Source organism: Passer domesticus, chromosome 5, assembly GCF_036417665.1.
Source record: "Passer domesticus isolate bPasDom1 chromosome 5, bPasDom1.hap1, whole genome shotgun sequence".
In the NCBI taxonomy this organism is placed as follows: Eukaryota; Metazoa; Chordata; class Aves; order Passeriformes; family Passeridae; genus Passer; species Passer domesticus.
In genome coordinates this window covers 70,660,302-70,688,149 of record NC_087478.1, presented here as the reverse complement: position 1 = coordinate 70,688,149, position 27,848 = coordinate 70,660,302, and the positions used below count along the sequence as shown (strand labels likewise).

Genomic DNA, 27,848 nt, shown 5'->3' with positions numbered 1-27,848 from the left:
TCCTGTCAGGGGAGGCTCGAGTGCCTTGCTTTGAGCACCATTCTGGGGTCCCTGTTCAGAGCAGCCTCCTGCTGGGGAGCAGGTAAACACCCTGAGCAGGAAGGGGAGCAGAAAGGATGAGGAGGCTCTGCATGGCAGAGGCTGCCCTGAGCTTTGTGTGCTGGAGTGCAGCAGAACAGCAGGCTCAGGGTGAGGGGAACACAGGAACAGGTGAATGTCACTATGATATTTTATGGAAAATCCTCTAGTAGGATTTTTTCCCTCCTGAGAAGCTGGGAGCCCCAGGAAAGAAATGTAAACAGTAACTATCTGCTGCTGTGGAATGCAACAGGTGCATCTTCCATTGGTCCTGTGGATTGTTTTCACTTGATGACCAATCACAGCCACCTGTGCTGAGGCTGTGAGCAGTCACAAGATTTTTGTTATGCATTCTATGTTATTCTTGTTTGTAGCCTTCTGATCATCTTTTCTCTCTGTTCTTTTAGTATAGTTTTTATGTAGTATTTTAGTATAATATATGAGGTAATAAATCAGCCTTCTGAGAAAATGGAGTCAAGCCTCATGTCTCCACACACAGAGCATTCACCTCAACAGGTGAGCTGGGAGAAGAGCTGGAAAAAGTGAGGCCAAGGTCTTGTTTTATGCATAGAGGGACATGGGGATGCTTTAGGTGACTGATGCACAGAAACACTTTGCTATTCAAAATGAAATTTACAGGAACTACCAGGAATAGCAATTGTTTTGCTAAAGGATACATCTTCCTGCTTTTGGAACAAGGGCTAAGACATGCTTTTTGTTTTTTTCCCATATTTCTCCCTTCTGCCAGCCTGAGACCTTTTACTGTACCTGTTTATTTCCAATATGAGTCTGTGGGATCCCTGTGTTTTGACAGAAGCAGTAAACCAAAACCTGCTGCTGTCTCAACACTGCTTCTCTAAGGTTTTGCTGGGTTATGGGTGAAATATATCCAATTTGTATGCTCATGGAGCACCAGAATGTGCAGTAGTGAATAATTTATTTTATTGACATTTTATTTTTGCAGAATACATTCACATCTAGAGAGCCTAGATTAAAAGTGGAAAGCATAAAAATTCATTAACATGTATGTGTGATTACATGAGATTCAATCATTCTAATATACAGCTTAAATGTATGACATTAAAGAAATTATTAAAAACTAGACATAATACATGAGAAGACTTAATGAGTGTCACAGAGATCCAGTGAGGAAAGCTGGGTATTTATTGACAAGAGATAAAGAGATTGGCCTTTTAGCTTGGTAGTTATTTACTTTATGCCACAGTTTCCTACATTTGAAGTGCCTGCTCTCTGGGCTGCTAGAGAGCAGGGGGTGTGAGATTCAAGTGAATGCACAGGATGGGGAGATACACCAGCACCACTCCACTTCAGCCCTCTCCCTTCTTACTGGAGCAGCACTGAGTGCCATCAGGAATGAGACTTTCTCAGGCAGGGGAATCATAAGTGCATAATTAAACAGCAGCCAAAGAGACAGGAGAGTGGTAGGGGTTGTTGGCCTGATATGGTTTTGCTGGTCACAGCTTCCCCTGCTGAAAGAACTCCCACTGCAGTAATGATGAAGAAGGTCTTGAACAAAACTTTCTCTTTCTGAAACTCTTCCTTCCAAAGCTGAGATTGCAAGTACTGCAATACTGGAAATTTATTTATTAGTGCTGTGGAAAAAAACCCCATATTCTCCTTCCAAGGAGATTTCTCCTTCCTCTCTGGAGCTTTCTATTATCCCTTTGAAGCACTGTGCTGGTAGTTGGTAGCTGGATTTCTGTCCAGGTCATATGAGTTAGGTGGAAAAATGGTTTTTGCAAAGCAATGATGAGTCATCTAAAAAAAAACCAAGAATAATTTACCTCCAAAAAAGTAGGCTTATAAAACTCCTCTGGGTTTGGGAATAAGGCTCACCCTACATTCAGTGTAGGAGTCAATAGCAGGACTGAATCTGCTGCTGCTGAGTACAGCAGTGTATGTGTACTTGTCTTCTGCCACTGGAGTCCTGCATACAGGTCCTACCTAACTGCTCTAAGGCATGAAAAAGCTATAGGGAAATAACTTGGAGGAGTGGATTTTTTCTGAGTTATGGTATCCCAGAGAAAGCAACAGTAGAGCAAAGCTAATCTCTCCTTTTAACTCACGCTGATTTTCAGAACTGAAAAGCTGTTGCAGAAGACATCCCGGTGGATTTTATTCACAGTTTAACAGCAGATCCTGGTTCAAGCTTCCTTCTTTCATATGTGAAATGAAGGTTCAATATTTTGTCCCAGCTTGCTTTGGTCTTGCACTTTTGCTCTTTTTTTAATTGAAGATTACATTTGGCTTGTGATGTTGCTGACTGCTGCCCATTCTGGAAAGGCGTTTAGCTGGAAGAGCCTAATTCCCCACGTGTTGATAGCCACCATGACAACAGCCAGGCCAATCAGATTTACACCCAGGCCAGCTTTCACCTGCAAAAGCAAAATGCATCAGAGCAACTTAATGAAAACAGTTAACATAGGGGGAAAAAAACCAACAAACAAACCAGTAATATTTATACTGACTCATATAGAGTGTGATAATTATGTATAGTGATTTCTAGAGAAAAAAAAAGCATAAATGAGAGCATATGTGTCAGGGTATATGTTGGAGTATTCAGGAATTACTATTCAGGTTAGAGACAGTTGTGAATGTTAGTTCATTGTGAGCTGCTTAGTTTGTCACTTGGACTTCTCAATCAGATAGGATTTCTCAATCAGGTATCAGAATGGGGAGTTAAACCACACATAACAGAGTGATACATGACTTGCTGTGGAGCTATGTGATAGATCTAATTTCTTATTCTTTCTCATGCTTGTCTTAGTAGGTCAGAGCAAACAGGATTGTGTACTTCTAAAGCTCTTTAGATCATTACATTAAATTAAAAAATACAAATAAGAAGTGTGTGCATCCTACAGCAGATCTGTGGTTGTTCTTAATCAGACAGCTCTATTGTGTAAGAGCAGTTCAGACATCACTACTTAATATTTGCAGCAATATAGTAATTATTGCACCAATGCTGCTATTATTATTATTATTATTATTATCATCATCATCATCATCATCATCTTGATGTGGGATTAGGTGTTGGAGTTGATGAAGCATGGGAGGATGTACCCAGTGCCAAGACTCACCATATCTTTGATCTGGCAGTGCCCATAACTGAAGACAATGGCATTTGGAGGGTTACCCACGGGCAGCATCACCGCAAAGGAGATGCACATGGTGACAGGAATCAGGGTGTACAAAGGGTTGATAAGCAGGGTTTCTGACTGGAAGAACAGAGGGAGAGAAGTGTTTCACCTGATCAATAAAAGTCGCTGCTGGCAATGACTATGAAAGGACCCTCTCTGCTGTAATTTCTAAACTTAAGCGTGAAAGTATTTTTTGGTTGGTTGGTTTTTTTAGAGCAATGCCATAATTTTGGGCTGGTCATGTTCCAGGGATCTCTCTTGAGGCATTTCACACTGAGGAAGGGTGGAGTTTGCTACTATTAGGACACTTTTGCTCTTTCTCCCACTTGTTCTCTGTGTCATTCTGTTTTGTCTTAGTGGACCTTAACACTGACTGCTGTTTCAGTCTTCATCCATGAGAAGTCACAACAGGTTAACACAAAGCACTTGCTTCTTCCAGTATGCTGAGACCATTATGTGATGTTCTCCTGAATACCAGTTAAGAGAACCAGCTCTTCATGATCCAAATTTGCATGGTGAGAAGGCAGAGATGATGGAATATATTTTACAGTGGGCTAAAGAATGCAGTTTTCAGTGGTGATAAAATTTTCCATTTTCATTTGCATTGCTTTGGCCCAGTTTTATATGAGAGGGAAAGGAAAGGATAAACAAGGCTACTATCATTTTGGGGAGGGAAGTGTCTCCAGGTTACTTTTGCAATCTGAAAAGAGAGTCTGTCTTAAGGTGGCAGTTCACATTACAAGTAGATTACTGCTCTAAATATTTTTCAGGAGAATGTCTTTCTGCATGGAGCAGAAGCAAATCTGAACTTCTAAGCCACAGAAACACAATTACATATTGTGATCTGACCACATCTTAATATTAACTCAGAACTGTGCACATAATATGCTTTGGGACAATCCCATAAAATAGTTATAATAGGGAAAGATGATTAACGACCTCCATTCTTGGACAGAAAAGTTTCACATGACACTAAAAAAAAGAGAAATTTTCTGTAGCTGCTATTCCAATATAAAATTGAATTACTCTCTCTTTCTTCTACCTTTGTCAATAGCATCCTGATTTTTTTCTGCCCCTTACAAACACCTCTGCTTTCCATGGTGGAATGTATGCTTTACCAGATCAACCCCTTGAACACTTCTAAATCTGAAATAAAATTCAGCACTCCAGTCTTTTCTCACAAGTATGGAGCAGATGACTACCAAGTAATGAACAACACATTTAAAGTAACATTGACAAAAGCATCTCAAGCTTCATGTGAAATTCACGTGAATTAACCTAACTTGTTAATTCCATAATCACCTTTTCTTGTACCTGGTATATGAATTCCTCAGCGCACTTTGCCTGAGATGTATTATAAATTCCATGATGCTAAAATATGCTTTTGGCTGCCCAATTATATTTTTGTTCCTAGTTTCAAGACTACAGAACAGTAGCTTGGGAACTGAGGCTGGGTTTCATGTGGACAGAATGCCAAGACCCTGGCATCCTGAAAATTCCCACAAGCCTATGAGGAAACAACAGACTGAAAATGCCACTATTTTAACTCACCATACTGCATAAAATAGGCAGAAAGATGGTTATGGTTGCTGGATTACTAACAAATTCTGTTACCATGGACACCAAAATGCAAGCCAGCAGAGTAACAGCCCAGGAGGGAAGGCTACTCAGGGAGAGCATTTGACGTCCAATCCACGTAGAGAGGCCAGAGGTCTGGGGAAAGGACAGAAGCACAAGAATTACTAAATATTTGGTATGTTTGTCAAACAGATTCTTCTTTCTGTGGCAGTTTACATCAGAGAATCCCACTGGCAAATAAACAAAGTTCAGGTCAATGCTTTCTGCATTTCCTTTTGCTCAATAAACTAGATTTCACTGCAGTGTTTAATAAATATCAAGAAAGACATATATGGAGTGCAGGAAGTGCTGCCTACTGCATTATGTACAAAATTTAAAGTATCCACATCATAAATCCAAACTGGGGAGCATACAAAGGAATAAAAGGTTGATAATATGTTTAGGAAGGAGGATAAAAAATCTACACCAGTACCTTACATCCAGCTGCTAAGGCATAACCTCCTCCAACCAGCACTACAATCTCCCAGGGCATGGTCTTCTGAAAGTCCTTCCAGGTAATGATGGGCTCCAGTGTGTTGATTTCTGTTGACTTTTCACCATCTCCTATATGAAATAAAGTGTGTGACCAGTATTTACTGCCCTTTTTGCAAAGACTTTCACATTTTTGACAGGAATAGAAATGATTGAAGATGCATGGGACTACTCTAGATAGCCTGACCTCACAAAATGCAGTGTATTAATTCCAAATATCCTGACTTTCCCTTGGCTGCTCTGTTAATGTAAATAGTTGTAAACCCCTGTGTTCTCATGTTACAGCTTTTTGAGGGACTGTGTGCTGTGTTGTGATATACATGTGCATATATCTGTAGACCACAGAGGTGGTGTTACAATGGGATTATATTATCAAAGAAGGGCTATGAAGCAGGCCATGATGCTTGAAGTGCATTTAGACCCCTAGATTTTATGTGAGGACGTTAGGGGTTTTTTTGTGTCCGAGTATTTTCTAAAAGGAGGAGTTAGAGAGTGTCATATTTTCCTAAAACATGTACAAAATATGACAGCATAAAAATATATCTTTCTATGTATTTATAATCTTTATATAGGACTGTGCACACAATTGTACAGCACTCCTGAAAGACTGGTGCAGCAAACTGATCAAACCACTGAGTGCTACCCAAACACAAATGTGAAATAATCTCATTATCAAGAAGACTGTGAGAGAAGCATTGCATGAAATTGGAACATTGTCTGACACTCTATAACCTCTTTAATGTTTATCTTAAGATATTACAGTGATTTCCACTGTATAAGTGATGACTAATTTTTTTACTGGGGTTAATCTTGAGCTGATTTTGTATTATAGTTTTTTTAATATGGAACTCCATCTAAACATTTCTTAAAGCTCAGTCCTCAGTCCTAAAGTCTAATTACTGTGCTAACAGAGAAGAGGTGGCAGTCTCAGATTCAAGACCTGTTTGTCATCGTCTGGATGAGACAATATGAATTATGGCAAAGGAAACAGGGATCTGATGCAGGATGGGCTGGCATCAGAGGAGAAGATGAACCTTGACTTACCAACATAAAAGTATCTTGGAATTTTTACAGACACCCCCCCCCCCCAAAAAAAAAAACCACCAAAAAACAAACAACTACACATTGAAAAATATACCAGTTCTCTTTCTTACTGCATTCTCCTCACCTTTTCTTCTTTTTCCAAAACACGGCTTTTTTGCTGGAATCAGGAAAAGGAGAAACCCAAGAAATACAGAGACAGTGGCATCAGTCCGGTAACCTTTCCTAAGAAATAAATAACAATGTTTTCATAAAAAGACATTAACAGAAACATTTCCAAACCAGGTACATAGCCCCAAGCACATTTCTGCAGGTACAGTTGTACCTCATCTGAAGTCATACTAACAGCCTACTAGAAAAATATGCCTGTGTATCAAGGGTACAAATTGGATTTTTTCCCATTTATTAAACTGATTCTGGTAGGCAACTTCAATCACAGCTCAACAATTTTTAATATTCTGATTGAAAAAAATAATCCCTTTTGGTTTACAAATCTATTAACTTGGAGGTACAAAAAATAGTGTGTTTACTGTAGTGTGAGAAACAGTAAACACATTCTGGGGAAAAGTCAAACCCAGGTGATCCTTTAGAAATGAACTGTAGATTGATTTTAAATTAAATGTTTAAAACTCTTCCTGTAAAAGTATTCTGAAGAGTACCAAACTCCAGTGATCATCAGAAAATCACAGTATTAGAAATTGTTTTTCTGTCAAAATTTGAATGAAAAATTAAAGTAATTTTATACAGTGGCAGTATAAAGAAAAGTTACATTCAAATCACTTATTCTTTGATGTGCAAAGTGTGTTATAGTAAGCTTTAATATAATTTGTTTCAATATTATTTAAAATAAAAGAAAAAATATTTGCTTTAGTCACCATTCTCAGCAATATTTAATTGAATGGACATTTTCTTGATAAAACACTTTTTTGTCAAAAATTTTAATTTCAATTATCACTGCAATATATTCTAGTGAAAACTTCTTTATGAATGTACTAAAATGTTTTAAGCTCAAAATCTGACCCTCCTATTCTTTTATATTTGATATGGTTTATTTTCTCTACTTAATTCACTTTGAATACTGAGAAATAATGGAATTTTTCATTATACAAAAAAATATAATTTAAGAAAAAAAAATCCTAATTTTTGAATAAAGACTCCATTTTTAATGCCTTGTTAAATGTGTCTGATGATGTCTAAGGCAGAAAAAATTATTGTAGAAAGTCATAAGAAGCAAAGTTGTATTCCTGTGCAGTAGTTATAGGGATTTTACTCACTTCTCAAAAAAAGATGACCATCCTGGTACAAAGCCAGGCTCACGAGTGAACCAAAGCAAGGTCATCAGGATGAAGAAGAATCCAGTCACCATCTCAGGATAGCTAGAAATAAAAAACAGAGAAACAAGGTAGTAATTCCAGGGTCTGTCTGAAAACTCAAGAGCAAGTTCCAGAAGAAGTGAGAAACTAGAAAGTGGCTTGAAAAAAGGATAAAAATCATATAAAATAGCAAGGAAGATTAGTTTGAATTAAAGAATTCTAGATTTGGCTCCCAGCTGGGAACCATCTAAATCCAGTAAGAAATAGGCTAAAAATATCCATCTGTATTTGCAATGCTATCATTCATGGGCAAGGCCTGAAGGAATATATTTCTAAATGCTTGTTTTATATTTGCATTATTATTTGATTAAATGTGTTAACAAGGTGAAGTTCATATTAGCATTCCACTGTAAACACATTCTCTTGCATTTCTTAGAAGGATAGAAAGCCTAAGAGCAAATGACAAATTAGCACTGATGGTGCACACAAGGTGACTTGAGGATACTTGAAGTGGCTTGACTTCAAGTCAACTTGGATTTTTAATTTAGCATAGATTTAAATTAAGAGCGATTTCATATTTAGGCACAGCCTGAACAACAGTTTAGTTTCACAGTTTTATTGTATTCACGCAGTTATCTGTCAATATTTCAGTCAAACAGCACAAAAATGTTTTGTGAAGAAGGAATTCTGTGCCATATCAGCCCTTTTGAAAATGAAAATGTTGCCAAATAATCTTTTCAAGAGACATTTCTTGTCATCGTGCATAAATAGTATGGGCAACTGGGAAAGCTGAACAACACATGGCATGGGAAAAAGCCTTTTTTGAACGTATATCCACTAAAATAAGTACGTGCCTGCATTAGGAGAAGGGGTCCTTTAGGGTTCAAAGACAAACCTGGACTCAGATGACCTTTGAACCCTGGAATAAACTCAAATATTTTCTTTCTTTTCCCTTTTTCCTCAGGAAAAAAAAATGAGTTGCATGTTAGCACACATGCTTGTAACAAAGTCTTTGATTTTAGTTCATTTTTGCATTTTGTTCTATTTCTATACTGGAGAGGAGGAAAAAGAGCTGAGAGCTTTAGAATGAGCTATATGAGCCCAAGGCAACAAGGAAGGCTGTAGGAGACAATGAGAGACAAATTCCCAAGGAAGGCAGATCTGGTTTACCTAACATTTCCCAGTTTCTTGTATTCCTCTTGAATTCTTCTCTCTGACATTTCTTCCCGTTTGGTCTTCTTCTTCTTGCTCACAGAACAAGTCTCTTTAAAACTGAGATAGCACAATAAAATTAGGCAAGGGCATAATGAGGGGGGAAAAAAGTAATTGGAAAAGCCCCAGCAATGGGGTAGACTGAAAATTCTGGTATCAGGGACTGTTGGGAGAAGATGTGACTGAAGCAAGGCCTGATGGCAACAGGAAAGGAAATTACTGCGCTTGCTATTTCATGAATCTGGTTTCAAGTTCTTGTAAGATTAATTTCTAGACATAGTTGGAAGGTCCCCAGGGTGCTCTGACTAGTACTGATTGGTATCACTGAGCCATCTTGAGCCATGGCTGGGCTCCCTCTGCGTAGGCTCCCTCAAAGAGCTGCCAGAAACCTCCCAAAGCTACAGCTAGTGTCTATCATCACGTGGAGAGATTGTGACAGAGGTCAGCTATCAATAGAAATGCTTCATGGGCTAATTATGCTTTCCTGGATCAGGGTTATCCAACATATTTGGGGTCTGCTCTGGCTTTTGAGACCATATTTGCCTTGAATAGTCAGGATCCATAATGAGGGAAAGCTGTGCTTGGGATCCCATTAGCTGCCATGATCTCTCTGCTTCTACTGTCACAATAACATTTCTTTATAAATCAGGCACAGCCAGAAAAGCACCACAGTGGCCAGGGGAGTCAGCCTGGTGTTTTGTCCAGGTGAAAAATGCCTGTACTTCTGCCAGGGACGTGAAAACATGTTTCCTAGCTGGATATATTGAGCCTCCTATACACTTGTACGGATGTTAAGTGAATCCCATAGTTTATTCAGTTTTCCTTCCTTCTGTAAGAAAGCATGGACATTCTTAATTGAAATTAAGATGCTTTCAAGCTCACTTTAACCCTCTCCTGTTCTTCTTTCCAGAAGTGTTACCTAGCTGTGTTTTGAGGCACAGATTCCTCCTTTTTCACTCCAGCCGTACCCTCTGTCACACAGAGGTGTAACAGGATCTAAGCCAGTCTATAAAGACGCAGCAGCAGTGACTCAGGCACCATGGCAGCACAACTTTTATAGTTATTTAAGGTGATAATGGGTGCTTTATGGTACCTGCTATTTCAATATCTCATTGGGTACCTCACTAGGCACCCAAGCTGTGGCACTGGCCAAACCATGGACTGCAATCTCCCTCAATGTATCTGCTTAAGGTCAGATTCACAAAGGAGTTTGCATTGCTCAAGATCCAGACAGGCCCTGCCTGGCCAACAGAAGGACTTAATCAGGGGTTACATTTTACATGGACAAATATATAACACTTTTTTTTTAGCTCACTTAGCATTGCTCTTCATCTATATGTATTTTAAATTTCCTTGCAAATCTTGCTGTTAGACTTTAGTAAAATCTACCAGCAGGGAGAGAGGAGGCTGGAAGAGCCCTCCAGGCTGGAAGAGAAGAGCTATATGGTTTATAAGGGGCAGTTCTGTAGTAACTTCCACCCTTAGCTCTTCTTTGCTGGCAATGATCCTTTGATGAGTCCATTCTCTTTCACCCTTGACCTGGTCTAGGGCCTTAAAGTCTGAAATGCTGTTCCAGCTAAACCAAGCAATAACAGATTGATGGCAGAGGGCTTCCTAGGAAAATAACATTACAGGAATTCATGAAACATTTATGCATAAGCATTAGGCAGCTGTTTCAACATATTCCAAGTGTTTCCAGGCTCAGGAGGATGTGAAGGCAGAGAATTGAAGCCCAGTTCCCAGCATAATATGTTCTTTAATGAAGTGCAGTGAATAGAAGTCAGAGATTAAGGAACCTTGGAATCAACTAGTACTTCTCAAAAAGTCAATAATGCTTTAGTCTCTGGTATTATTTAGAACAACATTAATCAGCATGAAGTCTTGGATTCGATGTGGAATTTAAATTATTTTTTCCAAACCAAATTAATTGAGGGTCATGTTAGGACCTGTTTCTTCTCAAGATTAAAATAATGTGGCAGAGGGAATTTATATTAGCCTTTTAATTTGGAACTATAAGACTCAGAAACTGACTGAGAGGGGTTTGGAGCCATTCACCTTTAAATTACTTCTTCAAATCTAGTCAAGGTCAGCAGCAAGCAGAACTCATTATCAATTTATTCATTGTCCTGGGTGAAGTAGTGATGTCAATTCAGTTTACTTTTAAGAGTGAACTAAATCAAATTAAGCAAATTTAATTCAGAGTAAATGTGTCTGCATCACAATTCAATGCAGATTAACAAAGCCATTCTAAAGGCACACATTTGGCAGTTTTCATTAACTTTGTAAAGACAATATGTGGTACAAATGAACTTGAAGACTGAAACTTTCTTATTTTGGGGCTTAGGGACTGGTATTAAATGTATTTGTTTCTTAGGCTGTGAGTCCCTTCCACTTTAAAGAGAAATATATATGGAGTCTATTTACCTTTAGTTTTAATTGGTTTTATGTTAATTTAATTGAACTGGAGGCAGATCTGAAAAGTAACTTGTTTACTTGCAGGTTTTTTTCTATTAATCTTTTAAACTGTGCTTTTCCAAAAGGACTTATAACAAGATATTTTGTCCACGAGGGAATCTTCATTGTCATAAGAGTGAAAAAAACCCCAAACCAGTTGAATGCTTAGTATGGATTTCCATCAGCAATACCTGGGCACTTCAATCTCAAGCAGCAATACTCTACACTGCTGTCTGTGCAGGGCAGCTAAACAGTGAGATTTCCCCTGGTAATTCTGGCAAGAAGAAGGAAATTGTTCCTTAAATTTTGTCGTTTGCCAGTCAAAACTTCTTTATGAGACACGTTTGAGAGGAGCTGCAGATGCCCTGCTTTTGTAATCTGTATATCTTGAACAACTTTCACTCACTTGCAGCCCAAGAACAGCCAGTGCAGCCAGAACCAAGTCAGCACCAACATGATGAGGGAGATGGGGAAACTGAACAGAAACCAAGTTCCAAAATTCACCACTTCAGCTTTTGGGTACTGGCTGTAAATTAAAAGAGGATTCATGAGAAGTTAGAACAGTACAGAGACAGGGACCACCAACAGACATAGCTGCAAACACATCTATGGGCAAATTTATCTGTCATGGGGTGAGAGAAAAATTCCATCAGTTTGCATTTGCAAACAGCTGCATTACCTATGCAGAGTGAAACCAACAGACAAACAGTGTAGCTCTCCAAACCTTTAACACCAGATGGCCTAGATTGTCTGGCCAGCTTCAAAAAGACTTGGAGATACCTGAAGTGAAACTCCATCCCTACTTGTGGTTTATATTAAAGCCCCTTTTAGGGTTGGCAGTCTTCAGAATTATTTCACCCAGAACCTCTTTCTATGTTTTCTCACGCGCCACACAAATATTGACTACATTCTGCTCTGCTCTGACAAAGATGTTGGTGCAGCTGTCATAAGAGCAAGATCTTGGAAAATTCTGTAAAATCCAAATTCTTGGATTAGGCATGACCTCTGAACTAAGTCTTCTGTGCTACCACCATTTAAGAGAGAGAAATGAGAGATATCAAGGCAGTAGCAGAAGATGGTCAGAATCAGATCTGAGCTTGGATGTGTTTCTGTGCATGAGAAGTGCCACCAGTCTCATGACAGAAAAACATTCATGTTTCTGACATTTAAACTTTTGTGTCTTTGAGAGCCCTGGGCCTATGATAAAGGAAATACTTTGGTGATGAGAGAGCTGCTTCTCATCTTCCCTGAAACAAATGCATAAGGCCACATATCTAAGTTGGTTGTCTGGGTTTTTTTGCACTACATGTTGAGCAGCTGTTTTTATGACATTTCTTTTGTGAGTATTTCTTTGTCTTTGCTCTATCTTCATAGCTTTAGTGTTTACTTTTCTAGAGTGCCTGCTGCCTTCATGATAATCACTAATAATTCATCGCATTTATCATGTCAAACCAAAAGAAGTTGCTGAAGAAACTTCAATGTTCACACACTGAGGAGTTTTTACTTTGCATGAGAGAAAGACATGGACATGTAGTAACCTTCAAACATTAACCACTGGTAATAACGTTAGAGTAGAGGAAGAAGCAAATTTTCCTTCATGGAGAGTGTTCTTCCTAGGGCTCCTTGAGGTGGGAAATGACCCACAAGGATGATAATGATTCTCACCAAATCCCAGTGCCACTTACTTGTTGAAGTGCTCGAGGAAGATGAGGCTGGTGGAGGTGCCTATGATGGTGGTCAGCCCCCCGATGGTTGCAGCGTAGGAGATGCTCAGCGAGAGGCATTTGCAGACCATGTGGTCATGCCTGGTCTGGTACCGGTACCTGCTGCTCAGCCCGAGCTCTGAGGGCTCAGGGGGCAGGACCAGGATCTGAGCCTGTGAGGGGACATATTCACAAGCAAAGCAGGTGATCAGAACAGCAGCTTGGCTTGCTCTAATGCCAGAGTGACACAGGGCCCAGAGAAGCAACAGGTTTGTGTAAGAAAGGCCAGATTTTTCTTTACAGGGATTAATTGGGATCAGTTGTGGAAACTTGTCCCAGGGCCTAAAATGGGCTGGTCTGTGACAAAAATGTAGGATAAGCAGTAATCAGACTTCTGGATAAGATCTGGGCCAGCTCCAGGTCTGACTGGAATATCAGTGGGATACCAAAAGCCTTTGAGGGCTGCAGGGTCAGGATGCCAACACTGAGCAGAAGGAATCCATAATCCTTGAGGCTTAGAGCAGCCACCACACAAAGGTGAACTTTTCACACTTAAACTAGCTCAGGGCCTCTAATTAGGAATGGAGTGCTGGGGAATCTCAAAATGGAATAGAAAAGTCTGTGCAATGGGAATATGGAAGGAAAAGATGCCAGAAAACTTTTGCTCCAAAAGAAGCTTTCATATCAGTCACGGGAAAATGTCTGTGTTGGTAGATGAAGTCCTTATACTGGGAAAAAATGTACAGTACCTCAAGGCACTTCTCATGCAACTTGTAATTTAAGAATGAGGAAAAAGATAGCAAGTGGTTCAGAAAGATTCGTTACATTTACTAATTTTTATTTTTATTTATTTTTGACCTGTGAAAGCAAATTCTTGTCTTGATTTTAGCCTCTTCTTTCATGGACATATACTTATGCCATTAGGACACTACAAAATTGTCATCCAAACAGCAATCTCTTCTTGAGAGAGAAGTTCCCTCAAGAGAAGTAGAAATACTGGAATGGATTGATTTAATGGAGGATTTTTGAGGCTGGATATTTTGGAAGGCAAAAAGGAAGTGGATACTAAGAGTACCTAACAAAGTGGCTGAACAGATTAATGGGCTGCTTTTTTAATTCTGAGTAGGGTTTTGTGTGCCAGGGGTTGTTATTTTGAGTTGGGCAAATTTCCAAGGAGGATTTGCAGAATCAAAGTGGCTATTACAGTCAAATAATAAAGGAAACTCGTGATCACATTACTGGATATAAAGCTAAATGAATTGTCCCAGCCATTGGGGAAGGGTTTTCTGAACACACCTGTGCTGGATGCATCTAAATGGGAACAAGAACTGGCAAAGGGCCAAGCTATGGCTGTGCTGAGACAATGGAGAATGATTCCTTTCAAGGAACAAATATGAAACAGTAGGGAGCAGGTGATATTCACATCTGTCTTTTGCCTCACCCCCAGGTCTAACATTTCCTTACCTGAGGTAGGTGCTGCCCATTGCTTGTAGAATTCATTGTTCCAATAGGGTTGGCTATCATGTGCACACCATTCATACTCTGCAAGGAGGAAAATGCCTTTGGATTAGCCTTTCTTGTGTTCCTAGGGGCACTTGTGAATTTGTGATTCTTTGTAAAGGTACTGGCTGGCAGTACCTTTACAGGAAAAAGAAAAAAGGCTCCAAAATTACAAGAAAATCCAACCCACTAATATCAGCTGTCAATTTTATATTGGGAAAAAAAAAAGTTTAAACCCCCTGCTTTTTTTTTTTATTTAAAAGTGATTTTAAAGTCAAATTATAATGAGATTAGGTCTTCCTCTGTCATGTTGGAGACCCTAACAGGTCCCTTGAGCCTGGAACATATTTTGTGATATGTACAGGCTGCTGCAGCAACTTGAGAATTCTCAGCCTCAGAAGTTGGCAATACTGGAACAACAAAAGATCATATCTGAATTTGCTGGAAACCATATGGAATTGTTAGTTCTCTGACTGGATCTCAGGATCTCCAGCAAGGAGTACAACAGACTTCTATTGTTTTGTACTTCTGTTGTTGCTGTTATGGAGCTAATATTCCCGAACTGATTTGTGCAAGAGGGCTGATAAGTTAAAAACAAAGCAGGACATTCTGCAATACCTAATTTCTGCCAACAACCACCACACGTTTGAAATAAAGGGACCAGCAGTTTTTTTCAGAGCTGTGTGCATTTTGCCCTGCTGGTTCCTGCACTAGGAGACAGCGTAGCACAGAAGATAACACCTATGACAATACCTTTGAGTGCATCAAGGAGCTGAAGTCAGTAGTAGTAGCACTAAAAACAAAGAAAGAAAATATGCTTTAAAAATGCCTGTTCATCCAGCTTCTGCAAGAAGCAGACATCATGGGTAGGATGGGCAACATCTGCAGGAGAACTAGTGCCTACTGAAATGCTGAATACCACTTACTACAACCTCTTATGTGGGCTCTTGGCCAAAAATAAGTAATTATTAGTTTCATAGCTCAATCTCTATCTGTGTAACAGTGGAGTTCTACCTCCATGCAAGAAAAAATTATTTTCTTGGTAGTATTTAATGCATTCTAGGACAAGACTTCATTCTCTGTGGAGTGAATCACCAGGCAATCCAGCACCTTTGCTGTCTGTTCTAGTCAAGTTCTTCCTCTGCTAACTTTTCCAATGCCATTTCTGACTACCTACGTGTACCACATCAAAGCCTTCCATAAAAACTGCCCTGTGTGGCATGTGGATCATGCAAACAATCCACTGAACTCATTTCCAGAAGACGTACTACTTTTCCTTCTGAATTCAAAGCTCTTTTTCAAGTAATCCTATTTTAATAATAGTTCTGTTTGAAAAATCCCACATATACTCTTCAATAGGGGTTAAAGGGATTAATGGCACAATGCCAACCTGAAGATTTGATTCTATATTGCATAGAAAATATGGCTGGGATAAAAAGAGATAACAGAGGGAATATTGGAGAAACCAAATAGTCTCTAGATTAATAAGAAAACTATTTAAATCTTGCCAGTTAATTTAAAGTCATCAACCTGTTTATAATAAAACTGTGTATAATAAACTTAAATAAACTTGTTTCTCTTTTATTTTGAGCAGTTGCAAACAATACAGAAGGAGCTCAAAAAGGGACTGTGCAATTTTGTTCCTGCAGTTCATAAGATGCTCCTCAGTATTGGCCTATAATACATTTTTGGAATATTAGATTTGTATACTGTCTTGTATGTCTTGAATTGATGCCTTGATGTCTTGAATAGATAATTTGACAAAGAAATTATTCCTTTACTTGATTTATCTTTTCCCCTCTAGATTCTTCCCCAAATAGAAACTACTGGTGTTTCAAATCTCTGAAGAAATTAGTCTATATTTAAAGAAATCTTCTACAAATTTTGTAAGGGAGGAGGTGTGGTTTTTTGTGGGTTCTCTCTCCCCCCATGTCACCCTGCCCTCCACTCTCATCTCTCTTGAATGCAGGCAGTTCAGACTTTCTTCAGAAATGCTCTGTAAGTGACATCCCTCTGGATATGTCCTGTACAGCCCATGCTGTAATTGGATCCTCTGCATCACTGTTCCTTCAGGGGAACAGGATAAAAACCTGTGGACAGCACTTTCTTATACAGCACAAACTCAGATTTCAAAAGAGCTTTCAAACCCCTTGAAATATTTTCCTTCTCCCTAAAATATCCATAGTTTTAAGAAATAAATGAATACTGCAAAGTTTTAGTGAGATCCAGACCATTGCATTCATCGCATTTATCATGTAAGCCTTCCTTGTCAGTCACATGTGACACATTCACTTGTAAGGTTTTGCTTGCCCTTCCTGGCCCTGCTCCTGGGTTCATCTCATTGCAACCTGTGTAGGGCTCAAATGTCCAGTCCTGGTGTACAGGGTTCATTCTTACTCCTCATTGATGAAGATAAGCTCCAGTGAAGCTTGGCCGTGCTTTTCACCGAGACCTGCAACAGAGGAACAGAGAGCAGCCCATGGGGTAAGAACTGAGCTGAGCCCCTGGCTCACACCACTGCACCTGGAGGAGCTGCTGCAAACAAAAGCTTGTCCAACCACTCTCAGGTGTTCCCTTGATGTGGGATTTTATTATTTTGCATTGCACTGATCATGTGCATCTGGCAATTAAAAGACTATGATACATACATGTAATAGACAAGGTTGGATGAAATAATTTTCAGCCTGGAAACTGTAAAGTTAGACAAAAGAGAGATTCTTTTCTTCCTAAGCCTTCTCCTTCTGGGAAGGAATGAACAACATGAACCTTAGAGCTCTTATCAATTTTTTATTATGGGATTGTCAAGAGAGAACCTCTAAGCCTCTTCTAAATTTCCTGGACTTTATTCCCAAAGGTTTCCTTCCAACCCTGTAAAATCCTATGACCAAGAGTTTATGACACACAGCTACAGCAGATGCCCTGATTCAGTATAAATAGTTTCCCAACTCCTATTCTTCCATCTCTTCTAAAATTTCCTTTAATTTTTTGAAGGGAATATCAGATTACAAAAAGAAAGAGTACATATCAGTGGTTTTGGCAGTGTAAATCAGATCTGACTTTGATAGAGTTTCAGTAATATGTATCAACAAGTCTGGTCACTGACAAACAAATGAGAAAAGAGTGAATGCCAATACTGACAAATACCTATTGGCTTGTTTTCTTCAGCAATGGTGCTGCCTGCAGCCGTGATGACCTCGCACTCCTCCTCAGCATTCACCAGCTCCTGGAGCACTGCCTCCACGATTGGCATCACCATGGCTGTGGTGGAGGTGTTGGAGAGCCACATGGAGAGCACCGTGGTGCAGCACATAAAGCAAAGGAGCAACCTGGAGTGCAGCATGGGGAAACACGGGGAGTCAGATGTGACAGAAAAGGAGAGGAATATTTGTAAGCAGTCAGACTCTGAAAGCAAAGATGGGTATGAAAAATGTCCCAAACCAAGGCAGATTTTGCCCATGGATGGGAAGATTAGAGTGGTTTCAAGCTGCTGCTCTCAGCCTCAGACTACCCCAAAGCCAAAGGTTCACTCACATGCCTGGCTTGGCTCCAGCCATCATCACCATGCGCAGGGCAATTCGCTTGTGGAGATTCCACTTTTCTACAGAAGCTGCCACACAAATCACACCCATGAGGAGCAAAGTTGTGTTCTTGAAATATTCAGAAGCCACCTGCATTAAGGGCCAGGGAGAAGCAGCCAGTTAAAAAAGCAGTAAATACCCTACACAGAAAGCATGCTGAGTGAGAAGAAATATAACATAGTGCATTTTTTCTCCCTCAAGTAAGAGTGACAGGGAGCTGGAGAAAACAAAGAATTCATAAATCAAAATATTATCTTTAATCTCTGTCTTGTTGTGTTTACAAATAAGGCTCTATCTCCTACTGTTTATAGGCTTCTGAGTTTTGAAGAGATCAAGAGAATTGTTTTATTTGCAAGCAGGATGCTCAGTGCCTGCAGTCAGTCATACTCAGCTAGGCTCAGATGGAAACAAGCACAGACAAAAGTGCACTGAAGGCAGCTTATTCATGTGCTTCATCTGCTTTTTCATCCTGGAGGTTTTATTGTCTATCTTGCCTATATTTATTCTGTCTTTTGGGAAAAATGTGGCATCCCTAGAACTTCCTGCATCACAATAAAAGTCCTTTGGGACTTGCTCTTTGAATGCAATAAAAAGGGGCTGGTATATTGCTGCAGTGATCCACAAATCCTGTGTCAAAACTTGTCACCTTGGAAATCCATTTCCATTTTATCAGGAAAAGAGGGAAAAGTTTCAAGAATGAGAACTTTAATTGAAAGACAATGAACACAAACCATCACTGACTCAGGAAAATATTCAGACACCACCTCCAAAGCAGGAATTGTGGATGTGGGTCTTGCTAAAATATGAGAAGATATTTTGTGAAGCAACTGCAAAAATGATGGATTAAGCAAACCATAAATTCTTACTCAAACATACACACATAATTCTGTAAAAAAAACAAAATGGGAGGGAGAAAATTACAGTTACAAAGAGATGCTTGGGGTCTAGCAAAATTTTTCATTTCATTTTGATGCAATCCTTCCTAGGCTGTTGTTGGAATATTTTTCAAAAAAATGTCATTTCTTCAGTTGAAAACTAGTTCTCTAATTAAATGTAGGTGCCAGCATTTTAAAACAATTAAGATCAGAGGAAAGAATAATTTTTCCATTGTCCTCAGTTATACTGATGCTCCTCCATAAAATGCAAGAATGACAATAATGTTATTTTGTGAAATTTGCAACAAGTTATATATTTAATGACATTTATTTAATAAATCCCTATGGTGACTAAATAGACTTGGCCATCATAATTGTGTGCCAGAACTTTTAAATATCACCTTTTTGGCTTTCTTCCACTGGTTTCTTTCTCATTAACTTTCTTTATTTTCCTGCTACCTTTTCAAAAAATAATGAGGTGAATGAAGGAAATCAATCAAAGCAGCAGCATGAAGAATCTGGGTTTTTTTCTCCTTTATTCCTTTCAAAGCCATTTTGGAGAAATAAGTGAATGCTAATAGTCTCATTAATACCAACAAACATATATATGACACACTGGTTCATACTCTTAAGCCCCTGTGAGTAATTTGTAGCTTAAATAGCTTAAATAGTAGTAATTTGCTAGGCAAGAGTCAATCCAGAACAGAAGATTGGAAATAATGCTTCAGAGTTGTTTATTTTTGAATGCAGGGATTTATTTCCGTTCCTAAAGCAAATAATACATTCTTTGCAGTAGTCTTACTGTCACTTTATTTGCTATTGCGTTGAATTTCTCTCAGGCTGACATTAAATTTCCTTCTCCAATGTGGTGCCAAATTTTTAATGAAAATGCCCAACTACTTTACCTTTATGTTAGGAAAAAAAGATTGTGAAAATACTGAATTGTGTTGGTATGAAAATGTATCTCATTTTATTGCAAAACTTGGGGGAATAAGCAGTCATTAAACTCTCAGCTCATGCTTGTTTCTATCCATTTATGGGTATTCTCAGTGCTAGACTGTGAGAGAAATCCAACAATTTTTTGTTTGCTACATAATCCTCTGCATTCTTATCTGCATTACTCATCCTTAAATCAAATGTGCTGTCCCTTCACCCCCCAAAAAGAGATAGGAAAAGGCAGGGGGAAAAAGTAGCAGAGAAAATAAAAGAAATTCTTGGCATATATTGAAACAAATTAACATTCTAAAAAACATCAAGTAAGCAAATTCAGAATTGATCATAGAGACTTTTCTGTACAATTACTCCATTGCCTGAGAACTTATGGTTACAGTGCAGCAGAAGGTTACAGCTTTGAAAAAAGGCTAGACATTCACCTGGATAACAAAATTATCTAGTTCTTTCCAGTAAATGGTAATTTGTTTTAGCATATGTAGCCTCTTGCCTTATATGGCATCCACAATAAATAAAATTGGAAGGAAGCTTGACAGTGTATCCTATGGGTGCTGTTCACATGGATTTGAGGAGGGCAGAGTTGGGATCCTTTGGTGCAATAGGTAATTGTTGGTGATGCAGGAGCTGAAAGGATGAACACCTCTCCTGGCTACTGTAGCCTATCTTATATCCTGTATCTATTTTCAGATGAAGAAGGGGCTGGTGGGAGCCGGTTACACATTACAGGATGTACACTTCTGCCTCCCATACCTCCAAGTCTTCGCTGCTGCACTAAGATCAGCCTCGTTCAGATAATTAGCTGAGACCAAGAACATCAAATGATAAAAACACACAATGGTCTGACCTCGCTGGACTTCATGACCCCAAAGAGAGGGTACAGGAAAGCAGGAACCAAGGCTGCTGCTCCAAGAGGCACTGCTTCAGAGACCCAGTACACAGCTGTCACGATGAGCACGTAGGCACATGAGGCTTCCTGCAGGGACAAGCACAGGATGAGTGTCACTGCCCCACCAGGTACTGTGGGGAGCCCTGGGAACTCACCCATAGGATTCCTCAGACTGTGAGTGCCTGGGTTTAAAACAAAACAAAACAAAAAAGAACCTCCAAAGGTGCAGCTGTTTAGGTGTGAAATCTTGGCTACCTTCTGAAAGGAGAGGGTCAGAAGATGATGCTAATGGAAGTTTTCACACATAATCCAAGGAAAAGTATTGGGATAAGCCCCTTTTTCAGCAAAATAATGGCTTAATGGCTTCAAGTGCATTTGCAAATTAATTTGATTTCCATAATCAAATATTTACCAAGCATTCAATCATGACTACTCAGATTAGACTTGTTGGCCTGTTATGTCAACATATTTTTCTCTTCAGTCCTGGACAAAGACAGGAACTGTTAGTTTTCAGGACCAGATGAGAGCATTCATATTTGCTATAAAACTGCCTTGTAGTTATTTCGGAAAATGCTCTGAAAACTTGGGTTAGAGTTTTTTGTTGTTTTTTCAGTTTGTTGGGGTTTTTTTAAGCAATGCTCAAACACATTTGTTTGCTGATTTTATTTGCTCAGGTAACTTCTACAGACCTTTGGAAGAAGACCACAGGCCTGTGGGGTTGGAGGCAATGGGTGAATGGAGCTAATCAAACAAATTTGCTGCTGTCCAAGGTTCTGGTTGCAAAAAGCATGAGAGCATCATGGTGAGCAGTCATGGGGAGCCGGGATATGATAGAGAAAAGTGCTATCTGCTGAATATTCTAACAGGAAAACACAGCCAGTGAATGGAAGTATTCTGGTCCATTTCTTTAGAAATATCTTTATTTATGGCTCTCAAATTTGATGGATGGATTTCTCCTTATGCTCAGTTTCTTATACTTAGCAGTAGTTTCTGTACTTAGAGACCTGGGGATGTCTGCTGGTGATAATTACAGAATCTATCCTCAAGAAAAGGTTTTTCCTTTTCTTTCCCTTTCTCAAATGTGAAGCCAAGTCCTGTACTTGCCTTAACCTGCTGCTATATGGCAGTTAGTAGGTCTGCACTGATTTACTCCAGCTGTAAATTTATCTGTTCTTCATTATGCACCAGATACTCCATATGAACTTATCAAGCCATATGGAGTCACAGCTCACAAATGGCTATGGTTTAGAAAATTCACTGTTCACAAATGCTACTTGAGTCTCCTAAAATATAATTTTATATATTATTAATACCATCCTGGCTGGATGACCTCTAAAGAAAGCAGTTTTCAAGAGGTCTCACAAGCAATTCTCACAGATCCTTGTGCAAATCAAAGAGCATGTTTTACATTTCATTGTTTTCAATCAGTTTTGTGAACAAGGTGGTAAAGACTAGTGAAATTATACAGGGATATGGGTTCAATGGAATTAATCAAAAGTTTGTATTTAAATTCATCTTTATAGATGTCATTTTTACATTACCTCCAAAAAAGCCACAATTCGATGTTCATCTGTTTTTTTTGCAGTACAGCTTATAGTAACAACAGGCATAACACAGTCCAGAGAGGAAGTTAAGATAGATTCATATGTACTATTTCCTTTACTTGTGCAAGAATTATAGCCAAAGTTACTCAGAAGCTTGGATTTAAATCAGCTGCCAGATCTTGCTCTGACTCCTGTTTCGGAATAGTGTAACATTAAATGATTATAATTCAACAAAGCCAGGGCAAGTTTATATTGGGTATTGGGGAAAATGTCTTCAGTGGTAGGGTGAAATTTAGCTCTGAATTAACTGACTTGCTGTTCAGTCACGTTTAACTACATTATACCTCAAGGTTAATATTCCACAGAGAGCAGAGCATGTGACCTAGTGACTCCGACACATTTTTAATTTTTAACTCATTAGCTTCTGCTAATGTTTGCATGGGCTCTGTATCAGATTCAGCAGTTGTCTGAGGAGAAAAACAACTTCTAATTAAAGAAGAATCAATTATTTTTTATTTTAGAGCAGTCCAGATGTAAGATCCAAGGGTTATCCAAAACATTTTCTCAGTCCAAAAATGTACTTTTTTTCTAATTTCTTTGAGCAATTATGTAATTTTTTATTACTCCTCTGTGCTTGGCAAAATAAGTAGGCTGGTAGTGAAAATGGATAGAAGGAATTTTCATCTCTACCAATACCTTACTGGGATGGGCACTAAGTCTTTGTGTTTCCTATACACTAGGCTGTAATCATTTTACAAAAGAAAAAACCCAAATAAATTGCATTTTTAAATGGTACAGAACTGTAAGCAAGTACTGGGAAGGCCAAGCTTGCTAATCTCCACTAAAAACTTAATCGGCTTGTCTGGCAACTTTATTTATTTTCTTAGTTGGTTTCCAAGAGAAACCATATTAATCTCTTCTATTTAATTGAACTGAGTTTATATATTTAATTAATGGTTACCAAAGCTACTAAGAATTACACTGAAGTAGTGGCAGTGTTATTTTAACTGTTTCCTCACTTACTGATTTACAGCTGAAAAATTCTGTTAAACCCACCTCAGAGCTTGAAGCAGAGAATAGGAAAACATGTGATGGCTGGAGGAACTATCATCTAATTATCTGTTTTCAGTCAATCCCTTAGGTTAATAGAAGAGCTGAAAAGAAGGCATGGCTAAAAACACCACACTAAGGGTCATGCATAAAACTTCTGTAAGTAAAATATCCAAGGATCTCAGCATGATTAAAAGGAAGAATAAATTCTATGTTAGAAATTTGCCCACTTATTTGCCCACTGCATATCTTGAATGCAGACATGTGGTTAAGCTCTGCAAAGAGGTAGTCCAGCCTCTGGAATAACTTCTTTGATTTTATGGGATCATGCTGAAATTCCATCCTTCAGTCTGTGTAAATAAAACCAAAGGTAAATGAAAATGTGTGAACTGTGGCTCTTCAGAGCATGTTCTGTGATTTAGGGTCCATTCTGCTGATTTAGCATATCAAGATGCCAACATCCCCTGATACTACATTCTCACAGCTCTGCCAACAGGTGACTTTCAGGAGTCATCCAAATGTCCTTGACTGAGTGCAGTGTGGCCACAGCAACAGTGGTCACAGAAAGCCTGTCCCCAGCTGACTGAAATCGAGAGGCATGGCATGCCTTGTGGTATCTCTGGCTTTATGACAAAAAAAAAAAAAAAAAAAGGATAAAGATTACAAAAAAGAAGTAAAAATGCTCACATGTTACTGTAAACAATGAAGGAAATAAGGACAGAATGAAAAAGACCCTCGGGTTGTAAAGTGCACATTTTTTTTGACCTGAAAGGCATTTATGTATGTCCAAACACATGGCGCAAGCTCAGTCATAACTCCAGAAAGGGAAAAAGAATTTGAGCAATTTTTCTCAAAGTCATTCTTCACCCAACCATTGCTTTTCACAAAATAATATAAAAGAAGCTGTGGACTTTATTCCCATTAGTAGCATCTGCCAACAATTCTGAGTCCTTGTGCTCCCTTTGATCTCTCTTGCCACTACACATGTAATGCTCTTTTGATGTTTCCAGAGATGTGCTGGTATCATCAAAGAAACTGCAAGCTGATTCCCTGCAAAAATGCAAATATAAATGACCTGGCAATTTCAATCTCTATAAAAAAGACCAAAAAACCGAATATAATTGCAAAAATACAAGCATGTGAGCAGGCATCAGATTTAATATTCATATTTAAAAAGTAATCATAGTCAATGGGTCGTAACAAAGTAAAATCTACACAAAAGCATTTTACTGTCAGCTGAGTTTAAATGGTGTAGATATTTTTTTTAATAGCACTATAAACATTTGTGCAGCACTTGGTCAGATTTCCAGCTGTACTTTACCCTCTGTGATCACTCACATATATACAAAGTGGATGTAAATCTCCACTGGATGGATTTTCACACCACTTTTCAGGAAAGCAGCACCACGAGGTGCAGAGTAACAGTGCAGAGGAGCTTGTACTGTACAATAGCAATTCTTGCAGCAATCCTGTAAGTGAACTCCTGCTTCAGCAGCCATAAAGGGCTCTACAATCCCCTTGGCTGAGCATGCCAGGGAGCATCTCTTTTCATGTCACCCTTCCAGTGACATCAGGGGAGATTAAACCCCTCTGTAGAACAAGCCTCTGTGAAAGGGCGAGCCTTTCTGTTCCCTGAAGAGCACAATTGTCTGTTATTCATTCCCTCTCTTGAGATAAAAGAGATGAAAAAGCACTGCAAGAGATCAGCCAAGATATATTGAAGTTCAAAGCAGGAAAAGTCAAAGTGCAACATACAGTTCAGTGGTGCAGGAACATTTCCTTTCTATGAATTCTGGTTTATTTTCCAAACAAAATGTTACTGTTTTGTTTTTTAAATCAGCTATGCAATTTCTAATCCTTTGCATTTCTACTGGGTAAGGAACTAGTATTCATAAAACCCCTGATACTTTAAGGAAGAATGAATCTTCAGCAGGGTAGAAGATGGAATGGATATTGCTGCACTTTTTGGACAGATTTATGTCTAGGTCTATGGGCAAAGACAAGCTGCAGATTTTTAATACATTGCAGATTTTGATAAGTTAAACATCACCACCTGTCTAAGGCAGAAAAACATTGCTATTTTATGGGTTAAAACTGCAGAGATGTGCAAAGAGAAGACTTTACCATGTAGTAAAGGCATCCAATATCTCCAAAGCAGTGTCAGGAACACAACTGCACTCACTCCTTTCCCTGGTCTGTGTGTTAAGCACAGGATATTCCTCCTTTGCATTGCTGTGTATGCCAGTGTCAGAGCTGCAGTGTTCCAGCAGAGGTACCTACACCTGCTCTGGAGCAGCCAGGGCCATGCATTTGTCACCCAGCCCCAGCTCCTGAGTTGCTGTCTTTATAAACCCACCCTAAATTGAAAGTCCCTCCATACATACTTATAACTAAAAAACTAAAGACTCTATAAACATACCTTTTAAAGACCTCTCCTTAAATAAAATATCATGGATGTGTTTGTTCTGTTCCCCCTTCCACACAATATTATTTTAGAAAGAGATCCAATACTTCTGCTTTAAAGCAGTGCTTTTCTAGCTTCACCTGACTCTTCAGCTCTGCTTGTGACATGACTCAAGGTAGCTCTAGCTCTTAGTGATGATTTATCAGTGACCCTCACAGTCCCTCAAATGTGAGTCTTTGATTTTTCTAAGATCTGTGATTCTTGACATCTTTGTCTTTCTTTTTGCACGCTGCAAACTTGACTACCTGCTGCACTCAGAGGCTTGTTAAAAAGAAAATGAAAATGTACTTACACTGCTGGGGTATATAAGTGGCAGAGGAAGCAGCAGAAGTGGAATGAGGACAACAAGCAAGAGATTTCTGGATCGGAGAATCTCCTTCATCACTGCCATACTGCTTCTGGTGGCTTTCTTCTCCTTCAGATTCTTCTCTGGTTCCTCAGATATTCCAATTTTCATGCCACGTTTTCCTTCACCTGTGCCTGGATTTCCCCCCAAAAAATTCTCACAACCTCATCTCCTATCCCTACAGCCACCAAAAATATCTTTCTTACTTTATTTATTCTTCAATCTGTTGTTTTGAAAAGGTTTTTCAATTAAAAATACATTCCATTTAGGTAGGGCTCACCAGCACATCTGAATTATTATCACACCATAACATGCAGAGGTTTGCAAGCTGGAACATAGTGATCTTTTGACAAATTTTGTTTTTCATTCAGACTCACAGTTGTAGATGTGTTGAATCCTTATTCCCATGTTTTATAAAGTTTTTTCTTCCATCATCTAGTGGTGTTATTTCTGTTTTCATAAACCAGGCAAGATTTGTTTTGAGCTGCTGCTTTTTCTCCTGTTTGATAGTCTGAAAGTTTCAAACACAGTTTCTTTTCTGCTGGAAGATTACTAAACAAAATAATTTATTTTCCAATGCATAGAAGTAATTTTTCAGATACTTCTTTAAAGAAAATACCAAATTCACCCTCCATTTGCAGCTCCTTTAGATTTTATTTCTTTGCTTCTATTTTGTATCTACCTTTACCCTACTTTTGCTCTGAGCTTGGAACTCACAGGGCAGTAATTCCAACATGGATTATACTTGATCTCAAGACAAAAATTTGTTAAAAAGCTACAGGCAACTCTAATTCACCAATGAGGACTGCAGAAGGTAGAAGTTGCTCCACCCATTGTCCCAAACCCAGTCAGAACATTTGAAAAAATCAACATCCTCCTGACATTCCCACAAATATATAAAAAGACCTTTTTTAGGCTGCTGAACAGTTTGTTATTGTTGCAGGGTCCCTGTACTGATGATAAATAAATAATCGTTGTTTTCTGAACAGTATCTTTTGTCTTCGTGTTTCTTCCATCACAACCCTTGGATGTCACTAATTCAGAAAGCATGGGCTGATCTCGGTACTGACTCCTCTGCCTTGAGTAACCATAGGGTTCCAAATCAAATTGAGAATTTTTAGACTTTCTACTCTTGTCTTCTAGGGGAAAAAGCATTTTTCCAACTCTTCTGTTATTAATGCTTTTTTGTGGGGCAGAAAGCACTGGAGATTTAGGACTGAACCCATTGGCTGATTACATGCACCATCTGTAGACAGACAAATGTATATTTGCCCTGTGTCTCATGGGAAGAACACATCTAGGATTTTCCATGCCCCCCAAACTTGCTTGCCTGCCCTCTGCCAGAAAACTAAGATACAAGTATTAATTTCAGGAAGAATTCATCCTGCACATCAAACTCCTCTGGCAAATGCAGCCTTGCAGAGGAGTTTGATGTGCAGGGTGAATTCTCCCTGAAATTAATACTTGTATCTTAGATTTCTATACCTCAAAACTTCCATCAAGTAACACTCTCAAAGTATGAGACCTTTCAGGTAAATAACAACTAGATCTGGAAGATAAGCTATAGTTCATGTGAAGATTTTGGG

The 27,848-nt window shown here is 38.9% G+C and overlaps 1 protein-coding gene across 2 annotated transcripts; it reads right to left on the bottom strand.

Moving 5' to 3' along the window:
- Positions 1-950: 950 nt before the first annotated feature.
- SLC13A4 (solute carrier family 13 member 4) lies at positions 951-26,497 on the bottom strand. 2 transcript variants are annotated; one of them, XM_064420913.1, is made up of 16 exons: positions 26,209-26,497; positions 20,817-20,945; positions 18,100-18,236; positions 17,713-17,894; positions 16,966-17,020; positions 15,322-15,361; positions 14,533-14,610; positions 13,051-13,241; positions 11,772-11,891; positions 8,870-8,971; positions 7,661-7,762; positions 6,514-6,611; positions 5,287-5,417; positions 4,788-4,949; positions 3,177-3,314; positions 953-2,474 (listed from the first exon to the last, which is right to left on the bottom strand). In XM_064420913.1, exons 1-16 carry the CDS (start codon positions 26,371-26,373, stop codon positions 2,337-2,339), a joined length of 1,968 nt encoding a protein of 655 aa, XP_064276983.1. In that variant the 5' UTR covers positions 26,374-26,497; the 3' UTR covers positions 953-2,336. The 2 variants fall into 2 exon arrangements, with proteins under 2 accessions (XP_064276984.1, XP_064276983.1); XM_064420914.1 differs by lacking the exon at positions 11,772-11,891 and having other exon boundaries at positions 951-2,474.
- Between the last annotated feature and the right edge of the window lie 1,351 nt (positions 26,498-27,848).

What these genes read in the sequence shown, in the direction of transcription:
- SLC13A4 (XM_064420913.1), bottom strand. Translation starts at nt 26,373, where the DNA reads ATGAAAATTGGAATATCTGAGGAACCAGAGAAGAATCTGAAGGAGAAG. An exon ending in TGGCTGTTCTTGGGCTGCAA is followed by an intron (nt 8,972 to 11,771) that starts GTGAGTGAAAGT and finishes GTGCTATCTCAG; the next exon opens with TTTTAAAGAGACTTGTTCTG. An exon ending in CCTTAGCAGCTGGATGTAAG is followed by an intron (nt 4,950 to 5,286) that starts GTACTGGTGTAG and finishes TCCTTTCCCCAG; the next exon opens with ACCTCTGGCCTCTCTACGTG.